General features: G+C 46.2%; 1 protein-coding gene across 1 annotated transcript; it reads left to right on the top strand.

Annotated features, from left to right (window-relative positions):
• Positions 1 to 7,802: 7,802 nt before the first annotated feature.
• LOC105504410 (alpha-1,3-mannosyl-glycoprotein 4-beta-N-acetylglucosaminyltransferase-like protein MGAT4E) lies at positions 7,803 to 9,742 on the top strand. Its single transcript, XM_011931844.1, is given in 3 exon segments — positions 7,803 to 7,829; positions 8,614 to 9,264; positions 9,267 to 9,742. Coding segments are annotated over 2 exon segments (1,116 nt in total). The 5' UTR covers positions 7,803 to 7,829; positions 8,614 to 8,624.
• The last annotated feature ends 2,717 nt before the right edge of the window (positions 9,743 to 12,459 follow it).

Here is a 12,459-nt window from a genome sequence, read left to right as displayed (position 1 = left end):
CTGAGCCTAGGAGGTCAAGGCTGTAGTCAGCCGTGATCGTGCCACTGCACTCCAGCCTGGGTGACAAAATGAGACCCTGTCTCAAAAAAAAAAAAAAATTGTGGATAGAAGCTGAAAAGGGATGGTGGCTGCATGATAGCCACATTCAGGGGTAACCTGAAACACAGTAGAGAAAGAAAATCTTCACAATGAGCAGAGCTCTGAGCAGTGTGCCTGGTCATTCACAGTTCCTGGACAGTGGCCAAAGGTCTGGCTCTCTGATCAGGGACCTGGAAGGAAAAGCACTAGAAGAAGAGATAAGAAGGATGAGATAGAGGAATGTGGAAGGACAAATGGGCTTGTGTACAAAGTGTGAAGAATTTTGTATCTTCAAAAGTACCCACCAGACAGTATCCCCTTGAAAGAGGCTCTGAACAACTATGTAGACAAATGACTCGGCCAACTGACATTAGCCAACCTGAAAGTGGCACGAGGACACGTTAATGGGTGGCTACTGTGGCAGATATGGAGGCTACATGGGGACTCAACAGCATAGACTCCCACTTACCAAACTGACCTAGCTATTGCCGCCTTTGAATATCCACTCTGTCAGCACTGGAGACCCATGCAAGTCCCCAACATGGCCCTGTTCTTTGAGATGACAAAACAGACACTCAGCAGCAAGTTTACTACGCTGGGCCTTTCTATTCTGGAAAGGCCAGTGGTTCCTCATAGACCATCATTTTTGAATATGGTTTGTCTTTTCCTGCCCACAGTGTCCCAGCCAGCACCACTATCTAGGAGCTTATAAAATGCATGACATCAGGCATGGAGTCCCATACAACATAGCGTCCAACTAGGGGATCCACTTCACAGCAAGGGAGGTACAGAAGTGGGCCACTGACAATGAGATCCACTGGCCATATTATGTTACCCTCCACCTAGAAGCAGCTGGCCTTATGGAGCACTGGAATAGCTTTCCAAAGGTACAGCTGAACTGCCGTCTCAGAGACTACACTCTGAAACGATGGCAAGTCATTCTTCAGGATGAGGCATATGTATTAAATCAGAGACCTCTATATGGCTTCCAAAAGGAAGAATACATGGGTCTGGAAAACTAAGGGTGGATGCAGGCATGGACCCCATGTACCATCACTTCAATGGCCCAGTGGGGGATTTTATATTTCCCATCCCTGCAACTTTGGACTCTTCAGCACTGGAAGAGGTGATTTCCCAAAATTAGAAAAAGGCATTCCTTTCTAAAGTGTGTGACTTCCGGTTTGAAAAGCCCAAACTGGGGCTTTTATTGGTGGATTTTAGTTTCTTGTCATTCCCCTTGTACAGAACATGATCTGTACCACAGCTCAGATGAAGAGGCTCTGGGCTTGAGATTTTCAGCTCAGAGATGGGGTACATTTCTGATACAAAGCTGGATTATTCCAAAAAAAAAAAAAGCTGTCATAAGCAAACAAACAAAAACAGGCCCTAGTTATTTAAAAAGAATATGAGTAGGTAGTCAAGTCCCCGTCAGCTGGCTTGGGTAGTAGTTAAGGATCCCCACTAGGCATTACATGCCAATTGGGGAGCAGGGAAAGATCCAGAGAAACTCCAGTAACTCTTGGCCTCCCAGGTTAGGAGGCTGTCCCAATAGGATAGACTAATCCTGACCATATCACCAATGAGCCTGGAGCCTCTGGTCCCAGTGGCAGCGCGGTCAGAGTGACTCCACATCTTCCTGGAATGTAGACTAAGGTCCAGCTGTCTGACCCAATTTTTTTGAGAAGAGAGCTGGGGCTGACTATAGAGAGCCTGATACTCATTTAAAATACCTGGGATGAAGCCAAAATCAATATAAGGATTAATAAGCTCCTTCCAGCTTCTCCCAGCCCTTTCTGATATTTTCTAACATCCCATGTAGAAGACAGGTTGAGTAGGAAACCTAATGTAGAAGAGAAGTTGAGTAGGAAACTCAAGTGCACCCAGCCCTGTTTTCAATAACTGCTTCTGTTTTATTTTTCTTCTACTATATTGTCCCCACCCATCTTACCTGAATCTGTCCATCACGCTGTCTTTTACTGGTCTTCCATACATTCTAAAAGCTGTTTATGGGGTGAAGACCAGAGAATACACTTGGTGCTAGAGGTCAACATTAAGTTGGGTATCCTAAGGTCCCTGAGCTAAGTCTTCCCAGGAGTTAGAGTCCGAAAATGCAAATACCAAAAGGAGCCATGGCCAAAGGCAGAAGCAGGGCAGCATCTAGCAAGAGCAGACCCTTGATAAATGCTCCTTCCCTTCACTTCTCTTGGCCTCATTTCCTCATCTTTAATATAGAGATGATAATAAATACATTCAATGGCATTTGTGAGGACTCAGCACAAACACATTAGCAGGTGACTTCCCATCACCATCACCATCACCATCACCACTGTGTCTGGCAAAAAAGTTGCTCAGTAAATATTAGCTCTCTCGACTCTATCTTTCTTTTCTTCTTGTCTTCTTTTTTTTTGTCAGAGTTTTGCTCTGTCACCCAGACTAAGTGTAGTGTAGTAGCAGTGGTGTGATCACAGCTCATTGCAGCCTCAACCTCTTAGGCTTAAGCAATCCCCTACCTCTGCCTCCCAAGTAGCTGGAACTACAGTTGCATGCCACCATGGCCAGCTAATTTTTAAAAATTTTTTGGTAGACACAGGGTCTCACTGTGTTGCCCAGGCTGGTTTCAAACTTCTGACTTCAAGCAATCCTCCCATCTTGGCATCCCAAAATGCTGGGATTATAGGCACCTGGCCCGTTTTCCTTTACACTGTATCAGAAGTGGTGATTGAAACATTTAATAATCTAGATGCAACAAGCACTTTCCAATCAAAACAGGCACTGGCTCCAATGCTAGGGCAGGGTCCTAGAAGCCCCCTGCAGAGCCAGGTCTTAACTCTTTTGTTGCTAAGGTCCTGGAAGGTCTGGGGAGCCTGAGGGAAAGGGCAAAGGTGGCTAGGACATGGGGCACGCCTAAAGACAACAGATGTTTACTAACTGGTTCCCAGGTCAACACCAACCCTGCATTATTCACAAGAGTCTTCACAATCTGGATCAAACTTCTCAGACTCTGCCAGGTGCAGTGGCTCACAACTGTAATCCCAGCAGTTGGGGAGCCCAAGACAGGAGAGTTGCTTGAGATTGAGAAGTTTGAGACCAACCTGGACAACATGGCAAAACCCTGTCTTTACAAAAAATACAAAAATGAACCGGGCATGGTGGTGCATGCCTATAATCCCAGGTAGTCAGGAGGTGAGGCAGGAGGATCACTTAAGCCCAGGAGAGCAAGGCTGCAGTGAGCCATGATCATATCACTGCGCTCCAGCCTGGGCAACAGAATGAGACCTTGCCTCAAAACACAAAAATAAAAGGGAGAATGTTATGTATAGTTTTTCCAAAAAGTTCCTTGGCACTAATAAAGTTTGGAGAAGCTGGAACTTTTCCAAAAAGTTCCTTGGCACTAATAAAGCTTAGAGAACTACTAGTTGGTAAGTGATGGCCGTAGGTAAAACCAGTCCGAGTCTAAGCAGGTTGTTTCTGTAGCTACTAGAGGAAAATGGTTTCAGGTTACAAAGGCAGTTTCAACAGCCAGACTTGTGCAGAATTACATTGTTGGAACAATATTATGTTCCCTGAGTGCTCTTCCCACCTGACTCTGTTTTTGTTGAGCATTTCCTGGTTTATTATAAAGGATATTACAAAGAATACAGATGAAGAGATGAACAGGGCAAGGTGTAGAGAATGGGGTGTGGAGCTTCTGTGCCCTCCCTGGGCTCACCACCGTCCAGGAACCTCCAGTAAACATTGGTATTTCCCTGAGTTCTGTGAGCGTGCCAGCAAATTAATAAAACCCAAAGAAGTGGTTGTGGGAACCCCAACTTAAAGCTAGTCAGTCAGAAGTTCCGGAGGCGGGGACTTTCTACTGGTGTCTTATGAGCGGGGTGGTCTTGTAGGACTGAGCCCTCAGTCTCTGGGATCTGATGCTGTCTCCAGGTAGACAGTGTCAGAACTGAACTCAGCTGGAGTTGCTTGGTGTGTGGGAAAACAAAACGAAACAAAAACCACGTGTGGTTTTCGGTAAGCCCTCAAGCCACATTTTCTGTTAGACAAAAAGACGTCAGTGGATATAGTGCTCCCAACACGGTGAGGTCTTCTGTGTTGATTGTTGTTGTGTGAAAGAATAGAAAAAAAGAGTTTATGTTTTCCCACTCAATATGCAGAGTGATACAGTCACTTTGGTAAACAGTTTGGCAGTTTCTTTCTCTTTTTTTTCTTCCTCTTGTTCTTCTTCTATTTTTTAAATTTTATTTATTTATTTTTGAGACAGGGTCTCTGGAGTCTACCCAGGCTGGAGTACAGTGGCATGATCACAGCTCACTGCAACCTCCTGGGTCCAGGCGATCCTCACACCGCAGCCTCCTGAGTATCTGGAACTACAGATGTGCACCACCATACCCAGATAATTTTTGTAATTTTTGTAGAGATGATGTCTTGCTATGTTGCCCAGGCTGGTCTTGAACTCCTGGGCTGAAGGGATTCACCCACCTCAGCCTCCCAAAGCACTGGGATTACAGGCATGAGCCACCCCACCCAGTCAAGCCTATAGTTTTAAAATATATGGCCTTGTAAGAACAACACGAATATAAGTAAAACTATAACTGTAGGGAGGAAGAACTGGAAAAACATTCCTAGCAATGGAAAAGAACGAATAAAGAGAAGAAAAGGGTGGCTCATACCTGTAATCACAGCACTTTGGGAGGCTGAGGCGGGTGAATCATTTGAGATCAGGAGTTCAAGACCAGCTTGCCAACATGGTGAGACCCTGTCTCTACTAAAAATACAAAAATTAGCTGGGCATGGTGGCGCATGCCTGTAATCCCAGCTACTCGGGAGGCTGAGGTAGGAGAATCGGTTGAACCCAGGAGGCAGAGGTTGCAGTGAGCCGAGATTGCACCACTGCACTCCAACCTGGGCGACAGAGCGAGACTCTGTCTCAAAAACAGTAAATAAAAAATAAAAATAAAGAGAAGAAAAGGAAACTTCAGTGGCCCACTGGGCAGTTGTGGGCCCAAGGGAGAACTGGAGATTTGAAGAGCAATTTCTGGTGACGAGGAAACTGCCCCCGCCCCCACGACAGGCAGCACAGTGAGGCAGTATCCTGGGGACAGAGGTGTGTCATGGCAGCAGTGACTCCTCCAGGAGGCCCTCTCATACGGAAAGAGGTCATTCAAAAGTCACCTTTGCCAGGCGCGGTGGCTCAAGCCTGTAATCCCAGCACTTTGGGAGGCCGAGACGGGCGGATCACGAGGTCAGGAGTTCGAGACCATCCTGGCTAACACGGTGAAACCCCGTCTCTACTAAAAAATACAAAAAGCTAGCTGGGCGAGGTGGCGGGCGCCTGTAGTCCCAGCTACTGGGGAGGCTGAAGCTGGAGAATGGCATGAACCCGGGAGGCGGAGCTTGCAGTGAGCTGAGATCCGGCCACTGCACTCCAGCCCAGGCGACAGAGCGAGACTCCATCTCAAAAAAAAAAAAAAAAAGTCACCTTTGTAGACTGTCTTTGAGTCCGCCAGTTTGAATCTGAAAGTAACTGACAGTTACTTTCCAAATGTCAGGGTTTGAAGTAAAAGACTAGAAAGCTAGTTTTGAAAGTATATCCCACCCTCAACCCTGCTTCACCCAGAAACAGGTGCTTGACATGAGTTCAGAAGGGTGAGCAGCCCCTATTCAGGGAGAACAAGAACCCCGATTCAAGGAGAACAGTGGGTTCTCCTAGGAGGGGTGGCCAGTTTCAGCTACCTCTGAGGAGTCCCTCTGGGACCCCATCCTTCATTAAAAGTTTTTCTCCTTGAATTTAGAGAAATCCACATTTTCTGTTAGATAAAAAGACGTCAGCGGATATAGTGCTCCCAATATGGTGGAGACTTGCACATGACTGGAAGTGTTTAGCCACTTTGAGGTTTCATCCTTCTTACCAGTCCCAGCATGGGGAAGACGTACTAATACACGCTTCCTTCTATCCCTCTGATTTGAGTCAAAACCTCATATCTGCCTAACATAATCCTGGAAAGGATCAGATGCAAAAGTAATGGGGAACTAATAGACAAGATCCAATGTATTGGTCAATAAATCCAAGAGGAGTCTTTGGCTTGAATTTGAAGTCAAATATAATTTGGAAATTATATATTTCCAAATATATAAGGAAATATGTAAGAAAAATATAATTAACTTCTTGATTTCCTCTTCTTGGTAACGCATCCCCTCTGGTTGGGTCTCTAAACCACAGTGGATAAATGAAGGCAGCTCCTCCAATTTCACCTGGAAATTCAGGGAAGGGAGAAAGAAGGTGGAGGCTGAACAGAATCAAACTCTATGATCGTTGTCTTTCCTTAGATGGCACAAGTGGTGGGAAGAGTGGAACCAGGAGGGAAAAAGTTTAAGGAAATATTTAAGCAGTAGTGTGCAGGAAGAGGGATGAGGGGAAGGAGGTAGGAGGCTGCCAGGCAGAAGGAAATACCCAGATGCTCTCTGAGCAAGAGGAACTCAGGATACATATAACCAACTCACATTTCTTTGCAGAGCTGCTCCCAGTCCCAGCACCATGCACTGCTGCCTATGGAGATATATCATTGTTGCTGTATCCTTAGTCATCCTGGGCTTCATTCTCCAAGAGAATAAAGAGGAGCATGTTGAATACAGTGTATTATGATGAGTACCAGAGATCAAGGCTGCAGCAGTTTGTCAACCCTTCAGTACAACGGAAAGTTTTTCAAATTTGTGAAATACTCTAGTCTCATCATAGGAGTTCTAAGGAGAGAACACGTGAAGAATCACGAGAATGTCAGGGAAAAAAAAATGAACCAGTCTTGAAATATGGATGGGATTTGACTAGGGGAAGGGAGGAAGAAAGGGGACTGCAGGTGTGGAGAGGGCAGTGCACGCCCACCTCTAGAGGACCAGGCTGACTGGCAGGACCAGCAGGTGATGAGGACCTGGGTGCTGGCCACCTCCCGACCAGGACCTAGCATGGAGATGTTATTTTTCCTATTTCTCACATGAAGGATTGGAAACAGCTTCCCTAAGTGGACAACATCTGCAAGTGAGAAGACCAAACCCCACACAATTCCTGGCCAGGCTTTGAAATCCACATTTTTCATAAAACACCTCAGACCAGCCGGAGCTAAGCACAAGGCAGGTGTGGGGAGTGGTTCAGAAATGTGTGTGTGGTCAGATTTGAGCAAAAGAAAGGATTCTAGAATTGAGGCACTGGGGCATATGTTCCTTGAGGACAGGGCCAGGCACTGGGCACCAGCACATCTCACAGAACCTAGCCCAGGCCTAAGAAGAGGTAGATGACACTGGCCAGCCTGACAACAGTGGGGTCAGGCAAGTGCTTTCTCTGCACAAGCCTTGGCCCTTCCCATAGGCACTCCACACAAACCTGGGAGCCCCACTTCCCAACTCAGGAGCCGTGGCCGGTGCTGGAAAGCCCTGCGTGTTCTCATGATGAGGTGGGGAGAGCGGTTCCCTGAGCCCCACACTCGGCTTCCCTGGGCACAGGAAGCTGGGGTTTGCCCAGCCTGTCCTAAAAGGGGGATCTGCTCCTCAATTGTCTCCAGAGAATCTGGGGGTGAACCTCAGGACTGACATATCTTATCCTCAGAAGGAAAAGGAGGACATAGCTTGGCAAATAGCTGTCAAACAAATCAACTACGAAAGCAAGAACCATCTGTGAACCTTCAAGGAGATGCAGAGAGATTCATCTCTTCTCCAGCACGCCAGCTACCAATTCCTGGCTGGAGCCCCTCCCCAGGAAAAGAGTGAGTACCTGGGAGGGAGTGGTCTGACCGGGAGAGGATCAGACAGAGTATTTTAGATAGAAAAGGGAAGGAGGGTCAAAAGGTAAGCGACTAGCATGTGGCAAGGGAAGAGTGTGCTCTGAGGCAGGGCCACGCTGTGGAATTTGGTCCATGTTATAATCCTGAGCGTGTTTTCCTCCCATCTGGTCACCTCTTGAATGACCAACAGGACAGAAGGGCCATAGCGACCCTGGGAAGGAGCTGTTCCATAGTGAAGCTCAGTCATGGTAGGCCCCCAGGGAGGGGAAAACAGGAAGGGGAAAGAGCCAAGGGGAGCCATGGGAAAAGGCATTGGGTAGAGGGCAGGCAGAGAGGGCCGTGTGGACTTCAGATCTCAGTACACTAGACTTATGGACCCTTGGGTTTACATAGATTTCCAGAGATCCTCTAATCCAGGTCTGGTTGAACTGTGGTAGCTGAAATAACGCTGAAGGTCAAGGCCAGGCTAAGATACTTTGCCAACCCAGCAATTTGCCTTTGGTACCCAGCAGCCTTGCCCATGAGAGAGAGCTTTGGCCTTCATAAAGCTTCCCCAAGAGCCTTCCAAAATATTGACCACAATACTTTGACGAAATAAAATCACATCACAATTTCTGGTCAGATATTAACCTCCCCTCTGGACTATACGCCCCAGGAAAAGGAATGTGAATTGTCACTGGGATCGGCATAAAGGGAAGACCTGGAAGGAGAGTCCTAGGAACTCTTCACCAGCCTGAAGTGCTCATGTGCCTCGCGTCTCCCCCAGGACTGCTCACCATGGGGATTGCCTCAATGCAGCATCCTCGTGGGAGCTACCTCTTGGACACCCTGCAGTCCATGTTCCAAGCTTCCTCAGAACGTGAGCTGGAGTATATCGTGGTGCTGGTCCACCTGTCAGGTCCTGACCCTGAATGGCTCGTCCAAACAGCTGCCAATATTTCAGCTCTCTTCACAGCAGAGATTGGGGCTGGGAAGCTGCTGGTCATCCATGGTGGCTCCCCTCTCCCAGGAGATCTGAGTGACGTTAATCACTCGTCACCCTGTGAAGCCCTCTGTTCCAGGCAGAAAGTAGACCATGCCCTCCTCATGAACTTTGCTAGTAACCTCTCTGATTACTTTCTTTTGTTGGAAGATCATATTCATTGCACCCCCAAATTCACTGCTGCCATCTCTCTGGCATTATCAGCCTGGAAAGAACTACCTTGGGTGATCCTGGAGTTCTCCCACCTGAGCATCTCTGGGAAAGTTTTCCACACCAGTGACCTCTCCTGCCTGACCGCTTTCTTGTTCCTCTTCCGTAAGGACACTCCTACTCACTTGCTTCTCTCTGAATTTTGTCTTCTCTTGGCCCAGAATGTTCCTATTCATTTCAGTCCCTCTGTCTTCAACCACACAGGCGATTATTCTATGTTTCATGAATATGCTTTCCTGTGGAGGACAGGGTCTTTGGTGAACCAGATAACCCTGTTGCTACTGTCCTCACTGACATGGTGTCAATGTTGGCTGTGATTCCACAGTACATTTATACACTGAACAAGGAGGGCTACTCTACCTTAGATCCTTTGAAAGGAAACTACTTGACCGTGATTCTGGACAGGCCATAAAAAGTCACCCGGATAGTGGTACTGACAGGCTTTGACAAAGACGGGAGGTACCGACTGCAGCAGGGGCAAGTGGAACTGGGCTATGACCCCCAGGAGGATCCCAAATCCTGTGCTCGCTATGCCCTGCTAGGGCCACTGGCGGGAGGAAATTTGGACCAGATAGTATTTTTTGAAGAAGAGTCTGTGGAAGAGTTGAGTTGTATCTGGCTGCTGGTGTTGGCATCTCAAGAGTCTTGGCTCCTGATCAAGCAGATCAAAGTCTGGACTGAGCCTGATGAAGAGGAGAGATAGAAGGCACAATGGGGATTCTGGAAGAATTGGGTTTGAGAATGGAATCTATGTGGTTGAGAAGAAATAAATCCAGGCACTGATCCAAGTCTACTCATTCTTAGTAGGGTGGTCATATAATTTATTATTCAAACTAGGACACTTTTTTTTTTTTTTTTTTGAGACAGAGTTTTACTCTTGTTGCCCAGGCTGGAATGCAATGACACAATCTCGGCTCACTGCAACCTCTACCTCCCGGGTTCAAGCGATTCTCCTGCCTCAGCCTCTTGAGTAGCTGGGATTACAGGCATGCGCCACCACACCTGGCTAATTTTTTTTTGTATTTTTAGTAGAGACAGAGTTTCTCCATGTTGGTCAGGCTGGTCTCAAACTCCCGACCTCAGATTATCCACCCGCCTCGGCCTCCCAAAGGGCTGGGATTACAGGTGTGAGCCACTGCGCCCAGCCCAAACTAGGACACTTTTGATAGTGAAAGGAAGCGCTCTTAAAAACTGCACTAGAACAACAGATGTAAACCAGGACTGTCCCAGGCAAGATGAGATGTAATGTCCCCCTAATGATGAGCTTTAAGAGAGATGACACAGTCTAATAAGGGGTGAAGCCAAGACAATATCCTTCTGGCTTCCAAACGCCAGGGGTAGGGAAGGTGTCACCATGGACTGCCTTGTTCTTGTCTACATACAGGTATAACGCTCTCGGATCTCTCTTTGAGGGAATTATTGCTCTATCTATCTGGAGTTGGCAATAGTCTTAATAGTATATTCATGAGGGTGGAACTGACTTTATTTCACATCTGTAGACCCAAACCTCCAATGTACCAAAGTTGAGACCTTTCCAGAGCAAAGTTTACTGAGCTGGGTTTTAGGAATGGATGCTTCAAGTATCTGTTAATTTCCTAGAACTATGTGCAAAATTTGTTGTAGGCTCATAAGTGCATTTTTTCTAAGGAGAAGATACTTTACTTTCATTCAAGCATTGATATGTTCCATATCTTCTCCTAAAAAGTTAAGAATAGGGCCGGGTGCAGTGGCTCACGCCTGTAATCCCAGCACTGGAGGCCGAGGCGGGTGGATCACAAGGTCAGGAGATTGAGATTGAGATCATCCTGGCTAACACGGTGAAACACTGTCTCTATTAAAAATACAAAATCATTAGCCGAGCATGGTGGTGGGCGCCTGTAGTCCCAGCTACTCGGGAGGCTGAAGCAGGAGAATGGCGTGAACTCGGGAGGCGGAGCTTGCAGTGAGCCAAGATCACGCCACTGCACTCCAGCCTGCTGGGTGACAGAGCGAGACTCCATCTCAAAAAAAAATAGCTAAACCAGCAGCTGTAACTTCTTGAGGGAAGAAACAATATGTCACTTACAGTAGAATCTTTCTATTTCCATTGGAAAATAAGAAGTTAGGCTCACACATTATTTCATGTATCTAATCAGCAAATATCTGGATGCATACTTAGTGTTGGATGTTTTTAAAGATGGTATGAATAATGAGATGAACCAAATATTGATGACACCAGTAATGGACTTAACAGCAAAAATCAGTAATCACGCCTGGAATCCTAGCACTTTGAGAGGCGAAGGGGGCGGATCACCTGAGGTCAGGAGTTCAAGACCAACCTAGCCAACATAGTGAAACACCATCTCTACTAAAAATACAAAAATTAGCTGGCCACAGTGGCATGGGCCTATAATCCCAACTGCCCGGGAAGCTGAGGCAAGAGAATCGCTGGAACCCCAGAGGCAGAGGCTGCAGTGAGCTGAGATCATGCCACTGCACTTCAGCCTGGGCCACAGAGCAAGACTCCGTATCAAAAAAAAAGAAAACAAAAGAAAGAAATTAGTAAACGTTAGCTGGGCATGGTGGCTCATGCTTGTAATCCCAGCACTTCGGGAGGCCAAGGTGGGTGGATCACTTAAGGTCAGGAGTTCGAGACCAGCCTGGCCAACATGGTGAAAACCCATCTCTACTAAAAACACAAAAATCAGCCAGGGGCCATGGCACGCATCTGTAGTCCCAGCTACTCAGGAGGCTGAGGCAGGAGAATCGCTTGAACCCGGGAGACGGAGGTTACAGTGAGCCAAGATAGTGTCACTGCACTCCAACCCAGGCAACAGAGTGAGACTCCCTCTCAAAAAAAAAGAAAGAAATTAGTAAATGTACAGGTAGCTAAAATTGTTTCAATTTCCATTGAAATAGTAATTTCTCATTTGTGTATAGATTTCTGAATATATAACCATATACAGAAGTGTTCATTTTAAAATGTATTTTATATGTGTATACATATTTATATATTGAAAGAGAGGGATGTTAATCAGGGTTAAAGTGTTCTAACTTTCTAGTTCAATGAAAGAGTAATCATATTAACTTTAAACATTAAGTAAAAATATTTGTGTTAAATTTTTAGGATAATTCCAAATGCTAGAAATAGTGTTTAATGCCCAAACTAGAGAGAAAAAGAAATGCAATGGGGAAGAAAAGAAAAACCTCAACCAATCCCCCACTAAAGGCAATAAAGAGGGAATAAAAATAAAAGGTATGCAATGTGATATACATCACATTTGAGATTTTTTTTTTTTTTTTTTTTTTGACGGAGAGTCTTATTGCCCTAGGCGGAAGTGCATGGGAATATTGTTAGTCATAGTATACTGATGAGATATGCCATTTAAATCCTTGTGGGCTGAACTCCAAGCCATTTGAGGTTTTTTTTTTTTTTTTGAG

Source organism: Colobus angolensis, unplaced genomic scaffold (genome assembly GCF_000951035.1).
Source record: "Colobus angolensis palliatus isolate OR3802 unplaced genomic scaffold, Cang.pa_1.0 Scaffold91, whole genome shotgun sequence".
Classification (NCBI taxonomy): domain Eukaryota; kingdom Metazoa; phylum Chordata; class Mammalia; order Primates; family Cercopithecidae; genus Colobus; species Colobus angolensis.
Note: the sequence above shows the minus strand (reverse complement) of the source record. Positions and strands in the feature narration are given on the sequence as shown.